The following is a 25,676-nucleotide window of genomic DNA, read 5'->3' as shown; positions in this document are numbered from 1 at the left end:
GGACAGTAGGAATGACTTTAAAGACAAGTGAAAGGGCAGTAAAGTAGGAACTCTCTCGATAGCTACTTTGGAAAGTAAAACTTGCGCCTCTGGCAACAGAATGGACTGCTGTTCTCCTGAGATTCGATCTGATGGGGGGAAGGGTTGGTAGAGTAGAAAGAAAGGGTAGCACGTAGCCATGCTGAATGATTTGAATAACCCATCTGTCAGACGAGATGGATCACCATCCTGAGAGAAAATGCTTGGGCTGTTGCCACTGGGGAATAGGACTGGGGCGATGGATGGCTTTGTAGGCTACATATTGCCTGCCAGATTCAAGCCCCCAGACGCAAAAAGACAGGGGTGGCTGCACTATTGGCTTGGGAGACTGACGTTGCCTAAAATACAGAACTCAAAACTATAACTTTGAAATATAGTTATTTAAAGTAACTATAACTCATGCCCTAAAGAAACTATAACTCGCACCCTCGCCATGCACTGCTGATTACCCCAAAGATTTGATCACTCATGACATCTTCTACGACATCATTGATGACAAACTGTGCATGGGGGACTGAGTTATAGTTACCTTAGAACTCAAGTTATAGTTACTTTAAATAACTATCACCTTTGTTTATTTTTGTGTGTATATATAAATGTATATATTGTAATATGAGAGCCCATGACTTTTTTTTTTTTTACCACAGAATGGCAGATCCTCTGAGAATCTGAGGTGAAAAAAAATAAATTGGTATCAGAGGGAGTCCTTCTGGGAACCCCACCACCAGGCCTAAACAGCCAGGATAACCCTGCCCTGTCCCCTTATAACATGTTTGTACCTTTTTTTCAGTACTTGGGACGGAGTCCTGAGTCCTAAAATGGCTGTCACCCTGATGTGGTGACAGCCAGTCAGATATCTAGACATCTGCTGAATCTGCGGATCCTCCACGGAGTGAAATGTACAAGGTTTATGAGCCTTAATTGTTCAAATAACTACTGACTGGATGTACACCAAATTAAATAAGCAAAGATCATTACAAAACATAGCTTTGTCCCTTTTTCATTTACGGATGACAGGCAGCTTCTGTTTTCCTTTGATAATAACTCAGACGCAACTAAACAGCTGTTTGCGCCTGGATGACGTAGAACTTCCTCTAGTTGAATGCGAATAAAACCAAAGTCTTCCCGTTTGGTGAAGCTCAACTTCTCTGGTCCCTGATGTGGTGGCCGGCAGAACTAGGCCCGACTCCTATTCCAACTATCAAGGGAAAAAACGTAGGAGTGTATCTGGACCTTTCTCTATCCAAGAAGGACCAGGTGGTGGTCGTCTTAGGTAGCTGTTTTGGTATGTTAAAGCTTCTGTGGAGAGTGTTCAATCTTCTCCTCCTATCGGTCCACGAGACCCTGCTCCAAGCCCTGGTAGTTAGACGTCTGGACTATTATAATGCACTTCTGGAAGTGGCAAATGAAAGGGTGCTAAACAGGTTGCAAGTAGTGCAGAACACTGCAGCTCGTTGGCTTTAAATCAACCACCTAGGGCTCCCTCCCGGCCATTACTGAAAAGCCTACATTGGCTTCCCACTTGGGATGGAATCAAGTTTAAAATTTGCTGTTTGATTCACAAAACCATCAACGATAGTGGGCCCAAGTAGATCCCCTATCGTCCCAACAGATTTCTGCGCTCAAGTGGAAAGGCTCTGCTAGTAGTGCCTCCGGTCAACAAACTTTGTACGGGGGACAAATCTTTTTCCTTTGTAGCCCCGCACCTTTGGAACTCGCTCTCCAGTGCGTTACGTATGTGCCCTGACCTGCTTAAATTCAGAAAACTACTGAAAACAGAACTCTTTTAATAATGATTTCCTTCCACTTTTTGTTTCGTGTTTCGCTGCTAGCGAGGAGATACCCCGGCAGGGGTGAGTGCAGCGCTTTATAAATCCCGTCATTCATTCATTCATTTGTGGTATTTGCAACAAGATCTAGTTTTCTGCCATATTTGGTGTAAATCCATTCAGCAGTTTTTGCGGTATTCATGTTACATTTTTCTAAGGAAAAATTAATGGGTAAAATGTGTTTTGGGACCCTCCCTTTTCCCCGACCTTGCTTGATGGATCACCCCGAAGCTTTCCAGGAAGGACAGGAGGTGGATGAGCACTTTTTTGGGATATAAAGATTGAACTTCTACAACCTCCCAGATTCTGCTACTGAATGTTTCTCTATTGTGATTTATGAACTTTGATTATCACTGTATACGTTTACAAATAATAGTTTTGTGTGCTGGATCAGTATTGTCAAAAATTGTATGTTGGAACAATCTATTGTTCTAGGAGATTTAGGGGAATAGAATCTCCGATCTGTGGCACCATAAAAAAGAACGAATAAGGCAGCACTCAGGATAGGTGCAATTGTGCTTAAAACCCCTTTCCCCAATCTTTTTGTTGTTAACTTTTTTTGGAAAGGTTTGTGAAGATTCATCAAACAGCACCACGGTTATTAGCAAACCAAAAAATGATTTTCCTATGGAAACACGTTCATAACTATAGCTACCCGGAGGCGAAAGCCACTAGGGCTGTGGGTTCAGGGTGTTTATGTATACGCGCACGCTTTCGAGAGCTCAGTACCCGTGGTCTAACTCGCCTACTCCGCTGGTTATTATTCTCGACTTGAAAAATGAGGGAAACTTAAAATGACACAAACTCTTGGCCAAGTGAACCGCAACTCATTTGTCTTCATTACAGCAAACAGTGTTATACAGGCCACCGTTTCCTTTCTGTGAGATGCACAAAGTAGATGAACCTGAAGCCCCTCTGTGGCGCTTCAGTTCATAAGAGAAAACGTAAAATGCAGACTCCCTCTTCTCATAAAGACCCAGTGAGCAGCCAACAAAAGTTTTCTCCCGTGCAAAAGCTGCACGCCCCTCTACGGTACAGGTCCTTCTAGAGCATGTGCCATTGTGCAAGGAAGCCTCGCAGTCTACCAATGCTAGACTGAGCGTACAGGGAGAAGGAGGACCTCTGACCCTAGTCTCGTGGAAGCTACATGCCCCTTCTTTCTAAGCAAAGGGGTGCAGCTACCATTGGTGCAACAGGTGCAGTGGCACTGGAGCAAACACTACGAGATTGGAGACCAGCTCCCTTGGGAGTGGAGGGAGGTTGTTGATCCCTGATAAATGCTGTATTTTACTTCCCCAACGGTAGGCACAAGGGGCCTTTTCTTGCTTGCACCAGGGTCCACGCTATCCTTGCTATGTAGTGCCTATGCATCTAAAAGTTGTAAAATGATCATTCTAAGCCGTTTGTGTCTAGAGGCCTCAATCCCTACAGAAATAGGACACACCACGCCAGAGCCAATTTGAGCACCTCATAGTAGACATTACACGATGTGGGACTTTCTTGTCTGCCAACAGCTGAGCACTGGTGACAGAAACCCTCAAGACCCAGACCACATGACAGTATTCCAAGGATGATGCATCTGGCCATGCCCCACATACTGAATTAGCTTGGTAGGAAAACAATCATTCCTCTAGAATGAAACTACACTTGTACACTGATCACAAGTTAACGTCATGAGGTTAAAGGCGAGTAAAAAAAAATGAATTACCGTTCCTTTAAGCATAAAAACACTTTAGTATATAATGATTCCAGGGTATTTTAGAAATACAGAGTTTAAATAAAGCAGTGGCGTGCTATTCAACCTTCTCATGTCACTGTGGTTTATTCGTCATGTTCCCCATCTATTTCACTTTAAATCCACTTTTCACACCACTTACGTAGTGCAGAACGTCTGCTCCATTTTTTCATGACCAATTCGATCAGTGGGCCTCTCCTTCATTGGGCAACATTAGTAGTACCAATTCTGTTGCTGCACATTTCTTTGGGTGGACTGGTTTCCATTTGCTACAGTATTATGCCCCCTTCACATCTGCACTCTCTGTGAGTAACCCCTAGTAATACAAATAATTAAAGCATCCTAACGGAATCAATTACAGAAGTTAGTAATAATGCAGTTTTGTGATAGACAATTTGAATCTTCGGATATGGAAGAGAAAGTCACAATCGATTTTCCATCTGAGAGATGCAGTTTTCAAGTAAAATATTTTTTTGCTTTTTAAAATCAGTATATTTTTAGTTGAGAGAAAAAATGTATGAGGTCAAAGGGAGCTTGCTATATGAAGTGCTGCGGACAGGGAATTTTGAAACAATAATGCATACTATTAAGTTAAATATGCGTTATTCGTAACAATGAGAAAAATAAACCAGAAACGAGAGGAATAAGTTGAAGAAAAAATGGTGCAATGGTGCATCCAGATGTCGAAGAAGAAATGGTGCATCCAGATGTCTTAATAGAAGGGAAAGCGTAGAGACTAGCGGGTATTCTAATAACCTTCCTTGAACACAGATGTAGAGTGGAGTCTTGAGGAAAAAAATCAAAGACTATCAAGTAGGTTTCAATTCTGTATGGATTACGCTAGCATCAGGTAAATAATCAAACAGATAAACACTAAAAAGGAATGTGCTAAACCGTACTTGCAGGTCAGATAGTCCCTGCAGGAGTAATTTGGCCAGTCCCCACTTGCACAAACCCATCCGCCATCATCATTCGATTTCACTGTCTTAGACCAGTGGTTTTTAACCTGTGGCCCTGGGGTCCACAAAGCCTACTCAGGGGTCCACGACTGCTTAGAACATTTTTAAACGTGCTGTACATGGGAACAGGGCTGGACTGGGAACTGAAAGCAGCCCTGGCAAATTTAGCCAGGCCAGCCCCCTGTCCGGCGCATAGCAAGCGAGCGCAGTGAGCCCAAACAATACTAGAGTGGTTTGGGGGTGTTCTCCTCCCACGACAATTTTGGGAAAAAACAGACCAAAATGGTGAATTTTACAGCACATTTTTCATTACATATTCAATTGTATCAACTTTCAAAGCACAGTAAATAGTAGATGACCTTAAAGAGCACTAGGTTACCCACCCAGTCATATGTACCCATCAACATTCTTACAGAGAGCACCAAAAATAGACACGAGTAGTGAATCAGAGTGTCACACTGATACATTAATTGAAGGATTTGGTAAAATCTATTTATTAACCTCTGTCCAACATAACCATGAAATCATTATATTGAACAGTAAACATATTCTCGCCATAGTACTCTGTATTTAATTATGCGTTTTTATATAGCACGTACTTTACCAGAAGTTGTCAGAGCGCTTCACAACAAAACCCGTTAAATTTCATAAGGACTTCAGAGTACATGAGTATGTGTTTTGTATATTGGATTACAGTATTTTATCGGAAACGTAAAAATATCTCATGTCTAATTGAAGCTAAACGATTGTGGTGAATATTTGTGCACCTTTGTGTATTTTTTGGCTGCTTAACTTTAGACTCCGCCCACTTTACCCTCATAGCGCTACAAGTCCTGATTCTAATGCCAGAATGCGCCTCAGCACAATGCATGCGAGGGGGTGGGGTTGGTCCTAGGATTCAAACGGCATGAACTCACCCGACCGTCTGATCACCTCCACGCCCAAATAGGTCGGTCATACATTTGCTGTGCACACGGATGTGCAGTTGTACACACAGCTTATATTCCACTGCAGCTACAGTTGTGAAGAAGGGGCTCAGACCACAGCAGTTTTGGTACAGGGTGGAAGCTCTCAAGAGCGCAATGTGTTGACACATGTCCACCATCTTGAGACGTGGCGCCTGCCACTGGCAGATGGTGTTTGAGTCAAAGTTTGGCTGCTTCTGGTCATGAAATGCGGTCTTCACTTCATAAATAGCGGTGGGGTCAAAGGAAATATGGGATTTTAGCCATGAATTGGAATAGATGTGACATTCGCTGCCTACTGCAGTCAGAGCACAATGGCTGTATTACGTCTACACCATGGCAGCGGGGAGCAGCTGGTACTCCGGTAGGACAGACTCAGCATCACAACGTAGTGATGCTACCACGGGCTCGGATTTGGAGCAGGTCTGTAGAAACAGTGAACAGGCAATATACCCAGAGCCATGCAGACTGTGGTGACAGACAGTTTGTGCAAAGGATGCAGTAGACGAGATAGTGAATTGGATAGTGAATGAGGCAGGCTCAGAGCTCAGGCGCGTGAGCCATATACAGGCAACGAAAGCACAGTGTTGCCTGCAGGCTCATGCAGATCGGTATAGGCCACGCATAGGCGTGGTAGGCCTGGTGACACAGGCAGACTTACAGCAGAGCCAGAATGGAAACAGTAAGTCAAGGCAGGTGTAGAGTTGAAATCAGCATGGAAGCAGAAGGCATGTCTGATGTGCAGGCAGGGAGTGCCATTACTCACTGGCAGGCAAGTACCATCTTCAGATAGTAAGGGAACGACAGAGGCACTATGCTTTTACATACAAGCAGTCACACAGCAGGTTTGGATAAGGCAAGCAGTCATTGAGGTGTAGCACTGTTGCATTTCGAGAGTCCAGGATCAGGGAGTAAACGCAAGGTGCACAAAGCTGGCAAGAATAGGCAAGGTGCAGGTAATGCAGGTGGAGTGAATTTACATGTACAGGCAGCTAGATGGTGCAGGCAGTTAGAGTGCAGGTGTAGTGGTGCTGCATACAGTGTAGATGAACAGTGTACAGGGAGAGTGAGCAAACTGCTGCTTCCTGCAGAAGCAGAGATGCTCCGGATAGGCGGGGTCCAAGTGGGGCACACATGGTGTTCAGGTGCATGCAGAAAGGCATAGTGAACCCATATATAAGAAGGAGCACAGTGTGCTCGCATAGTGCATGGGGCACAGTGAAGCTCTGGATAGACAAGGAACAGGTAGTTCAGGCACATGGATGTTATATGTTGTCGTGCATGGGTCAATGAGGCTGCACGATAATCTGTCATCGATATCCTAGCAGAATACATTTGACTGCCAAGGTCACTTAGACATTACTTGTGCTTCTTTGCATGAAGATTATTTAAGTAAGCTGGGTGGTAGAGAAGAGACCTTTGTTTGTGACAATGCATGAGATTATAAGAATGATACACTGAAGACTGCTGACTGGTGCTTACTCTGTGGCAATAGTTCCTGCATGTAAAAATTATGCAATGTTGCTTCATAAAAAGTATTTTTCTAATTAGGCAGGGAGGATGTGGTGCAGGTAAACGGTTGCTACCTGCAGGGAGGCACATAGCATGTCGGGATAGGCTGGTCACAGGCAGAGAATGTGAAGTGGTGGTGTGAGCAGGAACTGTGCAAGTATCTTTACCTCCCCAGGCAACATTCTGTTTTGACCCTGGAGCACTCCCCATGCAAAGAAAAAGAACATTTTACTGCTGGGCAAAATAGGCCTCACACATACAGAACAGATGCATTGCCTCTCCAAGTATAAAGGCACAGAGCGAGCGGCTCGTGTTCAGCCAGATTGAGGCAGTGTAGGAACACTATAAACCTACCTTCCAAAAGCAGATTCGCACCCCTAGGAGGGAGTTTCTGGGATCAAAACAGGGAGAACTGTGTGTTGCCATTGATGCAGATATTCTAGGAGGAAAAAGTGAACAAAAGGGAGAAAGCCAGCATTTTTAACAGCAGGCAGTAGAGACCGGCGTCGCGGCCGCTGCGCTCCATGCACCGAATCGAACATTTTGATCATGATGATTGTCACGGTCTCTGATGGTGAGAAATGAGTTTTTTAATGGGGAAATGAAGAATCCATACATGTAGAATCAGCATTTGGCCTTGATCTTTTTTTTATTTTTTATTTAAAGACCTTTATTGTACAAGACATCATTCACACAACATATAGCCTACAACCCTCAAGGGCCGGCAGCAGAGGATGGTGATCAAATGAAATACCGGCGAGATAACACAGCCATTCAGCCGGCAACCCTGGGGTCCGGCGGCGTAGTATAGTAAGAACATGCAGACATCTCGTAATACACAGCATGTCTAGTAAGCAGGCCTGTGGGTTTTTTTTTTGTGTTGTTGTAGGTATTTCAATGCGTCTCCGGCATTTGTACCGTATGGGCAATAGTCCATGTCCATCGTGAGAGCCAGCTAGTAGTTACCTCTGTCAGTCACTGCGTGGACAGGCGATAGGGGAACTGAAAATTATTCATCCGAGTTGCCACTATGATGGTTACAGGTACATAATGGTATAGCTCACTACGACAAGGGAGTAGTCTCATGTGGCCGGCGGCGTCAGGCAGAGACCGTCATTGCCGAGGTCAATGTGTCTGGCGACCTGCCGTGCGTGGAACCCTCCAATGACGGTAATGCAGGTACAAATGTCAGTGGCAAGAAGCTTCGCCCAGGCTCGGTCGTCCGGTTCCGAAAGGTACCTGTCCCGGTTGTGTCCTGCAGACCGTGCGTGTTGGGGGTCGCGTCATGTCACTGCAACGGGAGTGTGTAGTGTCAACAGGGACGTGGTGTCCAGCAGCACAGTTATAGCATGTGTAATGTCTTCGTCAACAATAATAGAAGGCCTGGTCGGGGAACGTGACCAATGAGTGAACAAATACATGAACCAGAACAATGGGGGGATAGCAAAAGAAAAAGAGGGAGAGCGAAAGCGCCAGTCAGTGCGCTAGGGGGGGGATGTTGCAGCCGTAGTAGGGGGGGTCAGCGGACCCGGGCGGGATGCGGCGGGACAGCGGCGTGGGCGTGTGGGGGTCCGAGCCGGGGCCCATGGATAATATCGCCAGAGTGCAGCCAGGTCAGCGGCCACAGTCCGGGGGCGTGGCCAGGACTTGGCGCGCGGGAAGTGTGACAGGCCTAAAAGAAGAAGTCAGTCTGTCTTCGTCAACTGAGCGTGTGGTGCAAGCGATAGGGTTAAGAGCGTGAATGTGGGTCAGGTGCGGTTCCTGGATGTGCGGTGTCATGGGGTGGTAGGAGCTCTAGTGGCGGCTTGGGTATGGCGTTGACCAGGGGACGGGGGGTGGGGGAGAGGCAGCGAGTGTAGCGGCGTCCCGCAGTGTCTTGTGTCAATGCGGTAGTTTAGGGTCATGTCACCTCAAGTAATCCCCTGTTCCAGACAGGCTTGTTGAAAGGACTTAAGGAGATCGTCCCAGAGTTGCACAATGAGGAATTTCCGGAGGCCCGCTGTTTCCTCTCGGAGGAGTAAAGTGCTTTCTGCCCGCGCCCAATTAATGAAGGACGTGTGCCAGTGCCGGATGTGTGGGGGACGCTGGCTTTCCAGTGTTTGGTAAGTAAGCGTTTAGCTGTGATCAGACCCATATCCCAGAACCTTGTCGGTACTTTGTTCAGCTTCATACGTTTGTAGAGCCCTAGGATACAGGCCTCCCATGTTCGCGGCACGTGTTCGTCGGTGCATTGCATGAGTAGTGTTGTAACCTCGTCCCAGTATGTTTGAATGCTAGGACATTGCCAGAGCATATGAAGGATATCCGCTCCTATCAGGGAACATCGCTGACAGGCAGTGCCGGCCACTGGGAAGTATCTGTTAATCTTGTCGGGTGTGAGATAGGCTCGGTGCAAGATGTAAAATTAGATGATCTTGAAGCGGGGGTTCCGTGGGATGTTAGTCGGTCCAGCCAGCACCATCGCCCACTCCTTGTCAGTCCAGTCCATTCCTCTATCGGCTGCCCACTTCTCCCTTAGCTGCAAGGTGGAAGGTTGCGTATGGGTCAGTAGGGCCTGCGCCAGCCAATGTATTATGTGGGAGCCGTTGCCCATGACATGCAAATACTGTATGAAGCGATGCATCGGCAACTCCTCAGACATATCGCCCCAGGTGGGGGTCAGCGTGTGTATGAGGGACGTGTGTAATAGGAATTGCCCGGCCGGGAGGTCCGTGCTCGCGGCGAGGTCCGCAAAAGAAAGCAGTGCCCCGTCAGCGTAGAGGTCTCCCAGCGTTTCCACTCCCGTCTGTGTCCAGCTATCTAGTAGATCCTCTGTCAGTGCTTCTGTTGCCCCTGGAGTGCCCAGTAGAGGGAGTATCTGAGCATACGGCTTCGTTGCCCGAGTGAGCCGTAGACATCGAAGGAAGCACCCGCGCGCCACTGCCAGGTGCAATTGAGAAGGACAGGGGAAGCGGGTCAGAGGATGGAACAATGTGCAAACCTGCGTCTGGGTCCATGTGGTGGTATCCGTGGCAGTGTCGCCCAGGCTTTTACTGCAAAGCCATCCAGACACCCATTGTAGCTGCGCCGCCAGGTAGTACAGCTCCGTGTTGGGAACCGCCAGGCCTCCCGATTCAGTGTTCATGTATAGTTTTGTCAGTGCCACGCCAGGTCGGCCCGCGTTCCAGACGAGACCGCGAAGTAGGACCTCCAGTTCCCGAAACACCTTGTTGGGGACATACGTCAGAATGTTGGCGAAATAGTACAATAGCCTTGGTAGGACTATCATCTTAGCTAGCGCCACTCGACTAGGCACATTCAGGGGCAGGGTCTTCCAAAAGCCGATTTGGGCACGAATAGAGGCAATAGCCCGCATCAGATTCCCCTCCAGGACGTCTGTTGGGTTCCGGTAAATGTGGATTCCCAGATAGAGTAATGTAGTGGGGTACCATTGCAGCCTCTCGCCGCCAAGGCGGATATCGCCTTCAAGCGTGTCCGGGCTGAAGGAATAGGCTCCCGACTTGGACCAGTTGACTCGCAATCCCGACATGTCCTCGAAGGTTCGGAAAATGTCAACGAGAGATCTTGGGACATTGGTCAAATCCTTGACATATAGTAGTAGGTCATCCGCGTACAGTGAGATCACATGAATTCCATCAGCCATCGGGATTCCCCACTCATCTCCTTGCGTCCAGAGGATTGTCGCCAGGGGTTCCATAGCCAAGGAGAACAGCAGGGGGGGCAGGGGCAGCCCTGTCTGGTACCTCTTCGTACACCGATGGCGTCGGAGAGCAATTTGCCGGTGCGGACCCGGACCATGGGTCTGTGATAAAGCAGGTCAACCATGTTCTCATAGCCCCCTCCCAGTTTGAATTTTTCCATTACCGCCCTCAGGTAGGGCCACTCCACAGAATCGAACGCTTTCTCGAGGAATGGTGACAATCATCATGATTAACATTTTTGATTTATTGCCGCGATGGTGCCAGGAGCAATTCAAGCCACCTGGCCTCTTTCCGCCCTGCTCACAAAAATCCACTGCAGAGATCAGAACCGGGCCGGGCCTATACCTTTTGCTTTGTTTTAATCCCGGGCCCGGGCCTGCCCCCACCCCCGCCAAGTACCCACTGCCCGTGATGATTCGATTGATTGCAGCCGGCTGGACATACTCAACTCTGCGGGCGGAAGACAGGGGGGCTATAAATAATTAAATTATGGCCCTGGCAACGGTCACCATGCCTCTCTCTGTCTCAGTCGGACGTCTGGGATCATGAATGCCTCAGCTTCACCAGGCAGTCACGGGCACTTTAAATTGCGCAAGCCCTCAATGCGCATGCGGCATGACTCACCAGCCCTACCTTAAGGGTGAACTAAAGAGTAACGCGCAAACCTGGCGGCCCTGGGAGGGGACATCTGCGCACTGCTCACTGGCACCGATCATTAAATTCAAGCACCAGCACCACTGCAGTTTGTGCTTTTTCCCTGTACCTCGTAGCGGAGACACAGAGTAACACAGACTGTCTGACCTCTGATCCGCTGCTGCTTCAAAACCTGCCCCCTGTCAAAAAAAACAAAAAACGGCCCCACCCCATCTAGCCTACCCTGGGGTTTCCCGGTGCCCGGAAGTACCAGTCCGGCCCTGCATGGGAAGGAATTAGAAATTTGAGGCTGAAAATTAAGTTGATATCTTCAGATTGGTTTGTGGGAGCAGTGTAAGTACTTCAAACAGAATATAGTACGGATGATGAGTGGCCTCAATTGGATTAAGAAGTGCTCCATCCTTCCCGTTAACATTACAATTTTTATTTGTTTATATAATACTAGCAGCCCGCCCCAGCGTTGCCTGGGGCAGAAGGGGGCTGGGGGCAGCATTTCCGGATTGCGGCAGCGTTGCCCGGAGCAGAAGGGGGCTGGGGGCAACATTTCAGGCTTGGATGCACTTCCGCCCCGGACCCCGCCCGCCCCGAAATTGCCCAGACCGCCTCCCGCCCGCCTCCCGCCTGCCTCCCGCCTCGCCTTTGCCTTACCCAGTCCGCCCCGACATTGCCCAGACCGCCTCCCCCCTCCCGCCTCCTGGCCGCCTCCCGCCTCCTGCCTCGCCTTTGCCTTACCTGAGCCACTGCTCTTCCCCGCGCTCCGGACTTCACCGCCACTCCTCGCTGCTCGTCACCGCTCCTCCCCACCTGTCGTAATCACGCACGTTGCGGACATCGGTAGGTCGCGGCCGGCGCTACTTTTAGGGGACTACTTTGTTTTTAAAGTTAAATTTTTTAATTTACGTTTTTTTTTTAATTTTATGCAGCCTATGTCCATCTACACACCCTGAGGATTACAACAATGTATTGGGTGTGTGGATTGGCGCTGTGGTTCCTGAGTTTACCTTGCCAAAAGGTTTCTGTTCTCTCTTTATAATAGTAGTATAGATGTATTTGTGAATTAAAAAAAATATTTATACATTTGCCTATTTGTTTCATGAATGCTTGACTGTATTTTTTGTGTATTCTTTTGTAGTTTAAATCCTCAAAAATGCTTAGGACGGGTTCTCCGGATTACAGTAATAAGTCAGTGGCGTGCCCAGATTCCAATAATGATTCACTAGGGGCTCAACTAATGATTAAGTGGGAGTCCACAGAAATCAGAAGGTTGAAAACCACTGCCCTAGACCACACATGCTGTTTTGTCAGCACGAAGGAACCACAGAGAGGCATCAAAGTTTTTCAGTAGAGGGCTTACGAAGCATCATGTGCATCAAGCATTGTCAATCCATTGCTGTAAACCTCACCTAAACTGACCCTGAAAAAACGAGGCCTTTTCTGCACATCGTCTATCTGCACATCTTCAACAAACTCCCTTTCCTCTTCAGCACCCTCTTTCGCTCTTCCACAAATGCACTTCCGCGCATCTACCTAACTTCACCACTTCCAAAAATACACTGCGCTCACTCACACTTAAGTAATTTATTTCCTTTTGCTTGTTGCTCAGTAAATATTTTGCCATCTGTGCACTCCCTTCACCCACATTTCCACAGAATTGCAATTATAACTGGAATACATGACAATTGTTCTGTGTGCTCTGTAGAGAGGCCAACCCACTGACAAGCACTTTGCTTTGGCTTTAGCGTCAGAGCTCTCAATAAAAACCCCTCAGAAACACATGATACGGCTCAAAGTATGCAGAGAAAAAACATACAGTAACACACCATGATCAAATAGCTAACTCTTGAGGAAGGCAAGATTAAGTAAAACGTGAAATAAGAGAGGAACTAATTTACAGACATGTATTGCCTTTATGTTTTTAACACTCATTGTTCGTAAATCAATCTATGTTTATGACATCAATATTGTTAAAGGCAAGAAGATAGGGCCAGTTTTATTGTCATGCAGAAGATAACCGTCTTTTGTAAGCACATATCTCTCACTTTGCGCTCGACTCTGAAATTTGGATCAACTTTACAAGGGAACAACAACCCTGCCCTGCTCTTCTTTTGGCTCAATTTTGCGGGGGAACAAATACAGCAGCTCCACTTCAAACGGGGCCAGCGAAGTTCTGAGAGAGCCTGAAGTGTCACAGTCAGTGGGGCAGGTTAGCATGATGAGGGGTCTCATCACAATATACAGAACAGAAGAATAGCGTTCTAACACTTATCATTACTAAGAATAAGGCACAAAAACACACGTTTGCATCTACTCCTCCTACATGTGTCGAATGTGAAAGGGTGGGATCTATGCCTGGGAATGATGGACAGCTGCTTGTACGTGCAGGGACGAAGACTCCAGCGCCTGAAACCATGAAGCAGAAAGTGGCACTAGCCTATAGTGGATACTGACATAGACTACAATGGTAATGAAGGGCTATAGATTAGTAAACCCTGCGCTGTGTGTCACAGTTCTGAAAGTTGATTTACTGCTTGGCCTCTGTCTCCTGCTTCAGAGCGAGGCCTATGTATAGGAATTTCAGGGGCTGCACCCCCAGAGCTCCAATGGAGAAACGCCCCTGCAATACACATATGTTTTTGCATACCTGAACGTTACTTATATTCCTAACAATAATTTGCTTAATCCTGATTTGCTCACAGCTTTTCTACCTACTGGAAACAATGTCGGGGGTACATTTTAGGAGTACTAGAAATGTGTAGTTCCCATAAAAATCATAAGAGAAAAGACACAACAATACATGTTCAAGTTATTCAACCCGGGCTTTGTGGATACAGCCAAGTGGCCGTTTTCACAGACATCCAACCGAGGGGAACCACGTTCGACAATGGGTCCAAACATGGAGGATACAGTGACTCGACATAGCAAGAATAAGAACCTCAGCCGCTCGTGGCACTCACCTGACCTCACACGAGTGGACGTTTAACTCTTTGTGCAGCAGGCCTGTCGTGAGATGGTAGATTAGCACTGACCCGTTGCTTGTACCTGGAACATGTATGATTGTAAAAAAGAAATAAAGTTAAAGCACAGCAGAAACCTTTCAAGTCTAGTCAAATGTTATTTCAGATTTTATTTTCAGAACTGCACACAAAACTACAGCAATAAATAATCAAAGTAAACATTCTTTCAATGTACCTTTCATGCTTATGCGATGATTCAAAGGAAGTACAAGCCAAATAGTTGAAAGAACCATTGGCAATGCTGATCTGTTTGGCTTATGAATGCACTATCAAACTAGACCGAAAAATCCATGTACATTAAAGACTGCCTTCCTTCCATCTGCTCTGCTGACAGACAGAAATGTGCAAGTTATCTAGTTGTCTCAGACAAGATAATAGCAATGCAGAAGCACGTGTGTGTGTCTAAATGTTCAAGCTCAGGGAGCTGGATAAACAAACAAAATGATCACAGCTGTGTGGAGAACAAGCACTTTTTTTGTGGAAGCATACCACTCCGGCCCAGTCAAAACATGTACTCCTGTCTCCCAACATGTGGGTGGAGTCAAGACCCCTCCTGGTGACACTCGCATAATTGTTAGGGGACAGCTGCAATGTCAAACCAGGCCATAACAAAGACCTGTTCAAACAGGCCGGAATTTCACCCCACAGACTTACAATCAATCTCAAGCTAATGATTTTGTCCTTCTGACTCCGAGCCCAGCCATCAGGTGTTGGCAGAGATTGTCTACCAAATACGAATATTTACAGATGACACTTTAATGGCCCTTTACTCCATTGAAGGAAAAAATAAATCAATACAAGTGATTTTTTTTATTTTTATATATGCAAGTAAATTGCATCCACTCAGCAATACTAGTTATTTGGAATTTGAGTGTGGAATTTGTTTTGTGACGGTTTGGCATTTCGTGAAAATACCGTAGTCTAGTTTGGAGTGAGAGAGGCAGGGAGTGCCTACTGATGTCAAGTAATCCATCAATAAGGGTTTTGTATAGCGCAGCTACTCACCACGGAGGGTCTCAAGGTGCTGGGGGGACAGTGGGGGGACGGTGGGACTGCTGATCTGTCTGGGTTCAGTGAAGAGCCAGGCCTTGAGCAGTCAGTAACTCCTACCACTGTGACAAGTGTTGATGGAAACTGTCTGTTCACATATAGGGGCCGATTATGATTGCGGTTTTTCCGCATCCTCGGGGCCGGCGGAAGCCACCGCCGGCCCAGAGGATGCGGAAAAACCGCAGCGGACTGACCAAGGACCCACCGCCACATTAGGATGGCTGGTGGGTCCTGGTTTCTGTCCGCAGATTTTTCCGCCGCGGTCGGCTTACAACCGCGGCGAAAAAGCTCTGATATGGTGACTTTAAAAAGTGCTTTTCCGCGGCAGGTTTTCCGCCGTGGAAAAGCATACGGATCTTCACTGCGGGGGCCCGCAATGGGGGGGGGGTGCAAATGGGGGCAGGCACCGCGCGGTGCCTGCCTCTTTCTGCATGCAAATGCAATGTGTCCATTTTTAACATTGCCGCGGGTGCAGCTTGAAGCTGCACCCGCTGCAATGTTAAAAATAGAGGATGTGACCGCCAGGGTGGCGGTCACATCCTAATTGCACAGGAGGGAACTCCGCATTCCATGCGGAGGTTCCCTCCTGCTCTGGGGTCGCGGACGGACGCAAGTCCGTCTGCGATCCTAATCGACCCCATAGTACTAAACTGAGTATCTGGAAAAGCTTATTTGTGTGTAAAGTAAAAATTGTTGTGCTTCATTATGTTTGTTACTACACCTCCCTTGTTTTCATCTGGTAGGTCTTCCATCCATAAGTCTGAAGTTCGCTTTACCTTGATTTCATATACACCTCAAACCAAGTATATACTGACACTGACAACTCTTGTACAGCTGCACTACTGCTGCATCACTGTACATTCAGCTTTGTGCTGAAGCTTCCATTATCATTTTGTATCCAGTGCATTGTAGCTAAATACATACTCTTGGCAATTAACCTCATGCGCGCTAGCGGAATTCCGCTCGCACGCTGAGATTTTTTAAATCGCATGTTACGTGACGAGCTGGGCTCGTCATCAGCGTGCGAGGAGGCTACGCCATGACGAGCCCAGCTCGTCATCAGCGTGGAAGGGGTTAAGGAACACCAAACGTATCGGGTCAGCCCATTCCCATGACTACTGCAATACAATACACAGCTCTACTTGGTCTTCAGCTCAGTTTTTACTCATAATTTGCAATTCATTACAAGGCACAAAAAGCTCAGACTCAGAAGTAAGAGAGTATGAGGAAGGAAGATGGAGGAGAAGGCGTGCGGCTACATACAAAGGGTATATGTGGTCATTGATAATCTTTGTTGGTATTTGATTAATGTCAATTTGTTGTGAACGGGGTTAGCTATTTTATTCTGCAGAGTAGTCGATATGTGCTCTGACACGAGTATGTCATGTGATATTATCAGAGGGAAAGGGCGTGTTGGCAGGTTTGAACGTGAATAGGTGGTCATGTGAAATTAAGGTTTTAGAATTTCATCACTATATATTCATGCAGGGTTTACATAAAAGCTGTGGTAATAAATGGGCTTCTCATATAAAAATGGACATTGAAAACTCATACATACATTTTACATAAAAACAGGATAATTAAAGAAAAGTTATGTTTCCGTCATAAATTTACATTCAAATAAATCAGGAGATGAAAATAGTTTGCTGATGAGAGCAAATATATGCGTTGATCGCCATGAGATGTCCGATTATAGATTTTTTTATCATTGACCTCTAGACTTCCTCAGGCAACTTCTAGTCTGATCCTTTCACTTACTAGAAGGAAGAGAGGTTCTGCAAAACCTGCAATCTTTTTTTCATGGTTTGCATTTAAGATTATGCCAAATACATAAAGTAGTGGCATGAAGGCAAAACAAGAGTAAAAAACAGCAGGATGAAAAGGGACAAACAAAAACAAAGACAAAATATACTACAGAGCCACACACTCACTCACCTGACTTCCATACAGTGAAATAATGAGGGAGCCATGCTAACAAAAAAAACTCTTCTTGTACTAAAACTCATACAGCAGATGACAATTCTTACAAATTACTCTAAATGTGTATAAAGAGCCTCTTCTTCTAAGTAAAGTTATTTCCAAACAGACTACTCTGGATTAGTCAAATGCCAATCCTTGACTGTCAGTTTCCTCTTGTCTATCCAAGTGCAAAGAATACGTTTTAGCAAACAGAATCAGGGAATCGCTTTAATCAATCATTTTATATGACTGCGAAGCACTGTTATGTTATGTTATGTTAATTGTTTATTTATTCAGCGCACGTACGCCCATGGGCTTCATGGTGCTATTGAAAAGTGGGTTTGAAGACATAACACAGCAAGGCATTTTCGGCAGTCATCTATTTAGAGTATGCCTGTTTAAAAAGCCAGGTCTTGAAAGCATGTCTAAAAGAAAGAAGGTCTTCAGTTCGTCGCAAGGATTGTGGCAAGGAGTTCCAAAGGGAGGCTGCAAGGTAGTGAAAGCTGCTGCCTCCCTGACGTTTTTTCTTATACTGGGGTACCAAAAGTAAATCTTTATGGGCTGAACGAAGGCTGCGTGAAGGGATTTATTTACATATCAGCTGCCTTATAAATTTCGGACCCTTATTTTGCAAAGCTTTAAAAATAATACATCCGGCCTTGAATGCGGCTCTCTGCGCCACAGGCAGCCAGTGTAGTTCTTCTAAGCCTGGCCTGATGGACTGCTACTTAGGTTGCTTATAAATAAGCCTGGCTGCCTGATTCTGCAGATACTGCAGTCTTTTAAGTTGACCAACTGGAAGACCCAGATAAAGACTGTTCGAAAAATCAAGGCGGGATAAGACCAAGGCGATGACTGCCTGAATCAGAGCCGAGTGGGTTAAAAGATGGGCGATTTTCCTTATCTTTCTCAACTGGAAGAATCCGGAAGAAACTACCGTTCCTATCTGGCTTTTCAGTGAGAGATCCTCGTTGATGGTTACCCCCAGACTCTTGACAGAGTGAGATTTGCTGGGGGGATTTCCCAAGTCTAAGGGCCAAAATGGGGGCCCCAGCTGATTTCCCTATTCCCGGGCAAGACAAGTTCTGTCTTGCCCGGGTTGAGCTTAAGATGGTTCAAAGTCATCCAGCTTTGGATGTGGGTCATAGTGGCTTGGAATTCTACAACTGCATCAGGAGAGCTAAGGGAAAAAATAGGTTGTAAATCATCTGCGTAGTTGTATATCGTGACATTGTGATTTTTCAAAGAATACAACAAGGGGCGCAGATACAGATTAAATAATAAAGGGGACAGGGAAGAGCCCTGAGGAACTCCACAAGAGGTACTGATTTTGGGGGCTGTGAACATACCTAACCTCACAGATTGAGTGCGTTCAGATATGAAGGACTGCAGCCAGCTCAAGGCAGGGCCCCTGAGGCCGGCCTGTTCGACACGGTCGACCAAGATGGAATAGTCAACCGTGTCGAACGCCGCCGACAAATCAAGGTGCACCAGAGCCTAATGCAAGTTGTTATCAGCATTGGTTCTTAAGGTATTCTGGACTGCAAGTATGACTGTCTCTGTCGAGTGGCAGGGACGAAACCCTGCTTGATTGAATTCTAGGTATTCAGTAGATTCAATAAAATTGGAGAGACAGTTGGTGACAAGCACTGTTTACTAATCCTATAATCTAAGCACAGGCTCAGTCTCTTAAAGACATTTTTAAAAATTCAAATTTTTTAATGGTAATACATTCTCAAGTAGATTCATTATCCTACTTGAGACCCAATACACACACTGCTGTCAGACATCAATATGCCATTTCATTAAAGAAATCCTGCTGTAGTGGCATATATGCCTTGTTTAACCAGATCAGTCGCAAAAGTGAGATACCTATAGAGTGAATCAAGAATTAAATATGTTGGTGACATGGTCAGCAGCGCAAAATAAAGTGTGCCATTTGTCAGTGATCTTACAGACACACCACAAATCCTACAGCAACCCGCTCTGCAAACGCATCGAACAAGCCGCCAATGCTATATTCCTATTCCTGTGGGGAAGCTAGATGGAAGGAGGAGAAAAGTTGTATGTTGCTTAAAGCCCAGACAGGGAACAAGAATTTAATATGCTGACCACGAGGTTCACTTTCTCATAAAGAGTAAGGAACTGGGGGAGACAAGCGTGGCAACAGGAGAATCAACCTGTACCAGAAGAAGCTGGGTGAACTGGAGACGGACACACCACCTCAAAGACGTGTAGCCCTGACACAAGGAGTATTTGCAGACATCCTTTACCTCAGTCCTGGCACCTCTGTGAAAGAGGAATTGGTCACAGTGGGGAGAAAGGAGGCCTAGAGTGGAGTGGTCAGGTGGGCTGCCACCTGGTGTTTAATAAATGCAGTTGTGGCCTGGAGTTGAGGCGCTTCCTACCCCCTCTCTGGGGCACAAGTGGTGCAAGAAAAAGGTGAGAGAACGTGCCTGGGAAACACTTCAGGTTGGAAAGGGACATCAGGAGGTTGCGTACAAGTCATCGGGTGAGGTCTGACTGGAGAAGTGAACCGCTTAGCCCCTCACTCGCTTGAGGATTAGTGAGACCTGCCTTTGGAGACATGGTGCTTATTACCATACTCTGGAGGAGCTCACTGAAAACAGAGCGTGGAAGGTCCTCAGGATCAGGACATGTGGAGCAGAAGCAGACTGTGCCAATGTGCAACAGACTCCCGGGCTGAGGCGAGATACCATGGCCATCCTTGTGGGAATAGCTGTGATAACTGGGCCTGAGGGAGAGACAAAGAGTGAGGTAGTGAGAAACATCGAGCTAGCACAACAAGACCACTCACTGGCAACCACCCAGGAACATAATTGTTCCCAGCTGAATTAATTTGCCGCTCGCAGAAATGAGGTAGAAGCTGTTGTTACAACATATTAGAAAATACCTCTATGGACAGGGGTCACTGATACTAGACTATGACCAAAACTGATGTAAGGTGGCTAGAATTCTCCAGTGGGTATCACGCTATAAAAATCTTCAAGGACAGACCCTTTTAAAAGTATTGCCCTTGGCTTCTACTTCCTTTATAGCGACAGACAAACCTAGGCCTGCATCTAAGTAGAGGAAGCTGGATACATTTACCAAGGCAGTGACTCTGGCTGCTGACAAGTCTAGATGTCTCTCTATTACCACATAACAGGATAGATTGACAGAAGCAGATGGACACTATGAAGGAACTCATATCAGCAGTCCAGAAACTTAAGATGACATAAAGCGAAACTGGAGGAGTGTGTGAATATTCAAAGGGGCAATCCAGATGAAATAACCTATGATTCATAGGATTTCCTGGCAGACATAAAGGCCACAATCCTGAAGAGTTTCTGAGGACACGGATGAGGTGGCTGCTTTCGAGCAACTTGTGTGTCCTCAGAGAAAGAGCCCACTACTCGCTCAGTACCAAACCTCCACCTAGTGCACAATATATGGACTTAGATTTGGTACTACATTTAGCTAGAGTAAAAAAACAAGATTGGTCAGATTTGGGGAACAGTGAATTCTTGTATTACCAGATTACAGAGAAAAGGTGCAGAAACATAGACAATCCTTTGACCATGTCAAACAAAAGCTTCGATCCATAGGGCTAAAGTACATGTTTTTGTACCCAACAAAAATTAAATTCATGCACCAAGAACAAAAAGCATTTGCTTGAAACCAATGAAAATGTCATGGAATGAGTAGAAACCTATGTTTGCGCATCGACGCAACAAAAATCTTAAAGATTTAATAGTGAGATCACGTTTTAGTGGAGCCACCAAGACTGTTACTTTTGTACAAAAATCACTGAATGGAGAGAATGCCATTAAAGGAACCTCCAGATGTGGCGCATGCCAATCTTGTGATGGCATTATACCAGGTCAAACGTTCATATTTAATAAAGTACAAATACAGGCTAAAGAACTATGGACATGTAATACAACCAACATTGTTTATTTGATATTATGTCCATGAAACTTAGGATATGTTGGAGAAACTGCAAGAACTATGAAACTCCGCTTAACGGAGCATAGATCTGCAATCAAAACAAAAAGGCTGATAGCACCACTGGCAGGCCATTTTGCTGAGTTTAACCATTCTCCATCCCAGATTCGTTGGCGTATCCTTGAAAAGATCCATACAGCCAACAATAACGGCGGAGATAAAATCAGGAAAAAAAGAGAGGTTTATTGGATCTTTACTCTAAATACATTTACCCATGGCCTAAATAATGATCTACCGTGGGTAAATGCAATACTATGAAAATAAGAACTGGTTTTATACCTCCTTGAATCTGGAGTAAGGATTAAATTAGTTAAACAAAACATAACTCAATATATAACAAGACCCTTTCATATAAACCACTGTATAATAAGAGCCCCATTGTGGATAAATGCCATACTATAAAAATAAGAATAGGCTCTATACCTCTTACAATTTGGAGTAATGATTAATTCAATCAAGTAAAATATAGTTTGTTATGTAATAAGATCCCTTCACATAAATCCTATATAATAAGAGCCCACCTTAGATAACACCTTGGTGGATGAATAATAAATCTAGCTAAGTAAAATATAGCTCATTATGTAATAAGACCCTTTCATATACATTTTTGTAAAATAAGATCCTATATAGAATTAATGGTAAACAATTTCTCTTCAGTAGCGGCATGCGTTTTCCTCATTCTTAAGCATGCCCGTTCCATTAACGTTATCTACCTATTAATTTTCATCTCATCCTTTTGTTATGCTCATCGATATTTTAACAATAAATGAAATTTAGAAATATTCATCACTCTCGTACCGGTCTAATGCGGGCGCTTAGTGAAATAGGATCATGTCACCTTAAAAAGCACGGTACAGTCAGGTGAACCAATTAGCTGCCCGTATATATAAACCAATCAGAAAACGCCTATCAAACTACCGGAACCGTCGAAACGCCGCCTCAGGAGGTCTGCTCTTTAGAACCAGATAAAGGTAAATACTCTTGCTACTGTGGTTTTAAAAGCTTTTAAGCTTCCTCTAGCATACACGGGCAGATCACGATAATACGTGAATGATGTCCGATTTTTGTCGTTTCAGCTGCGCTCATAATATATCCTAACATAGCGCGAAACGAGCTACCGGAAACAACAAATATCGAGCGTGAGCAGCTCCAAGTTCCCCCGCTGTTTAAATAACATTACCACAGGTAATAAGCACCAACTGTTATGTATAAAATGTGATGCACCTCTTTTGGTCTAAATGATAGCTACATTTGAACTCAGTCCTAAAAATGTTAGATGGGAATTAACGTGAGTTGCACACATTTTGTTGTGTGTTTCAGACTATATATGCTGAATACAACGCTGGCAATAACGTTTGGTGCGCTCACCCGAGTATAAGATCTAGGTAAATAATGAAATACCTCTAGAATAGTACAAACTTCTTTAACATGGAGTAAATACAACTAGTAATAAAAATGGTCTTTTCTCATAGATGATGTACCTCTAATGTGGACTGAAAAACATTAAATATGGCACCTATGGGCAATAAAAACTGAAGATTGTTTGTTATAACGCGGTAAGCAAACATCACGATGTTCTGTAAGATATACATAGGCAAAGAGCTAACAGGGAATCAACACTTCATTGCTAATCGTGACATAAACGCTTGGAGTAAAAACAAAGTATATTAACAAGCAGTCAGTTTGAATATATAATTAGCTATCAATGTTCTCATATTACAGATTTTACCATCCTTGAAACCTGAACCCATACAAACTCTCTACGGCAACTCTAGACGGCATTGAGCATTTTTCTGTTTAGGCCGCAGATGTTTATCCTGTTTTATCCTAATAATAGGTAAGCGTAATCAATACCTGAGATATGAATGGATAGTACAAAGGGTCAGTATCAGAATCTGAAAAATAGGAAAAAAGACCTCTTATAATGGGATAGTATGCAGAATAGGAACTTAGGTCATAGAAATATATATTTAGGACTACTGATAAGATGATCAAGGAACAACTAATAATTTAGGTAGAATGACTTTTTTAGGAAGCCTATTAGTTAATATGTACCATATCCGCCTTCTTGTGCTATTACCTTCTTTACTAACCAGGTCTCTTATCCTGGGTTTGTAATCTTTAGGTCAGTAATTCTTCTCTGACCTCTATCCCTTCTATAACCTGTCAGTGGTAGGGTACTTAGTGACATAATAAAACCACTCACTGAGACAAATGAGATTTAATCTTAATGTAAACGAGTTATATTTGAAGATCTGTATTTGCTATCAATGTATATCAATGTATAAATAAATGATATGTTCAAATTTTCATCTCGCAATACAGTTAAAAATCTGCTATCAATGTATAAATGAATGACATGTTCTCATTTTTATCTCATATAGTATATTATATATGGCAACCACAATAGAAGATAGATAATAATAAGGTGTATAAGCGGTATTATCAAAATGTCTGTTGAAAACCAAAATCTAACACATGAATTAAAATCCAGAATACTAGCTGTTTTGTACATAGAAATATAATATTGTAAAAATCTTTTATAAATATTTTTTACAGCACGATGGTACAGTCCTGAAGAAGGCACGTCAAAGTGCCGAAACGCGTAGACAGGAGACAGTAAACCATCCAACAGTTTTTTATATCTATGAATTATTCGATATTTTTAAGTTATGCATATGTTATAATGCAAAATAATTTTTTATATCTTGTGTGTATAATTATGTCAATTTTATCAATTATGATGCAATTGTAATGAGTATTAAATTTGAATTCTATGTATGTACAAACAGTAGTGGAATATCTTTTCTTTATGTGGCCTAAGCCACTCTTTATGTGTTAGTTGGTTTATTAATTTGCCTGAGTAATTTACTCACACATGAGTAGAGGAACACTACAGCTCACACAGAAGAAGAGGCACTGCATAGAGGGAAATACTGTACCCCCAAACTGTGAAACCCATCCCTTTTAAAAACGATCTAGAAGCCAGTGTACGTTAGGAAAACGGCATACAGAGGGAAGAGCATTTCCTACAATTAAAAGTGGCCAGGGTATTTCCAATGGAGGCTCATCAGAATCAGAACAATATGAACATGACCTCCATATACTCCATCAGAAAATGAGTCAGACGCAGCAGAAGAAGATGCCGGCGGCAGAAGAGGGAAGACATCTTGCATCCCATGAAATATTCCCCATACTGATGTATGTGTGGAGGGAAAGTCTTATGAGAATGGGACTGCCAAATTAGGGTATACATTGGGGAAACTATATTATTTGATTATGGGCACAAAGCAAGACGTGCGTACAGTTAATACCACTTCAGGAGTGTCAGAACCCTAGTATTAGGTTGGTCAACCATGAACAAATCCTCTTTATAGAGAACAACATGCCAAAGAAGTGTGTCACTATTTGGTAAAAGTAAAACTGTCAGACGACAGTAATAGTTTAACAGGGAAATACAATTTAAAACAATGTAAGTTTGGTTAGGTTTTTCTTTTTTTATACCGTAAGAAAGTGTAAAGGTAGGCGGGGTTGGGTGATACAACCTCCGTGGAGGTTGGGGGAGGTGTACGTTCTTGTAGGATTGAGGGCAGGCTGGCCTCAAATCAAAATTGGAGTCAATGGCATGATGAACTCCAACTTCGACAGATCAGCAAATTCCGCAACATGCAACTGTCCCATTAGACTAAAGCATTGGGACCGACCGACTTATGAAGAGTTAAACATCTCACAAAGAAGCAATTGTCATATTTTTGAGGAGCATATTTAACTCTTTCAATAAAGGAACACGCATTGATTCCTTCAGAAGAAGTCCCTACAATAGTTGAAACTGAGTATCTGCCAAAAGGGATATTGGATCGATGACCCGATTAGTGCCGATGAGTGATGGAAACAGAAAAGGTGTGCCCACATGGAGAATATAAACTCCATGGAAAACAAGATATTAACAATTGAGGCCACTTTGTCCGACAGCCCTACAAGGGATGAGTGTCTTAGAAAAATAGAAATAATGCAAACATAAAATGAAGCAAAGCAACAGTATCTGGTAACAGAGCAAACATTGTACAAAGTGAGAGACAAGGCGGGACGCCTCTTGACATGGCTTAGTTGAAGGAAAGAAGAGGCTAGATGGGTATAGGAAGTGGAAAACGAAAGGAAGAAAATTACAGTGGACCTGGCAATAGATAAAACTTTTACAAAACATCCTGAAGACATCTACAAAGCCACACATTAGATGCGAGAAGAAGACAA

At 44.5% G+C, this 25,676-nt stretch overlaps 1 protein-coding gene across 1 annotated transcript in view; it reads right to left on the bottom strand.

The window, feature by feature from the left end:
• WDR11 (WD repeat domain 11) overlaps nt 1-25,676 on the bottom strand; it is a 635,868-nt gene that overhangs the window by 367,961 nt on the left and 242,231 nt on the right. The window contains exon 11 of the mRNA XM_086922941.1: nt 14,349-14,433. Coding sequence (XP_086779067.1) covers nt 14,349-14,433 — 85 coding nt within the window. The remainder of the gene's footprint in view (nt 1-14,348; nt 14,434-25,676) is intronic.

This window comes from Lissotriton vulgaris, chromosome 5, assembly GCF_964263255.1.
Source record: "Lissotriton vulgaris chromosome 5, aLisVul1.2, whole genome shotgun sequence".
In the NCBI taxonomy this organism is placed as follows: Eukaryota; Metazoa; Chordata; class Amphibia; order Caudata; family Salamandridae; genus Lissotriton; species Lissotriton vulgaris.
The sequence above is the reverse complement of the archived record's forward strand: the minus strand, read 5'-3'. Positions and strand labels throughout refer to the sequence as shown.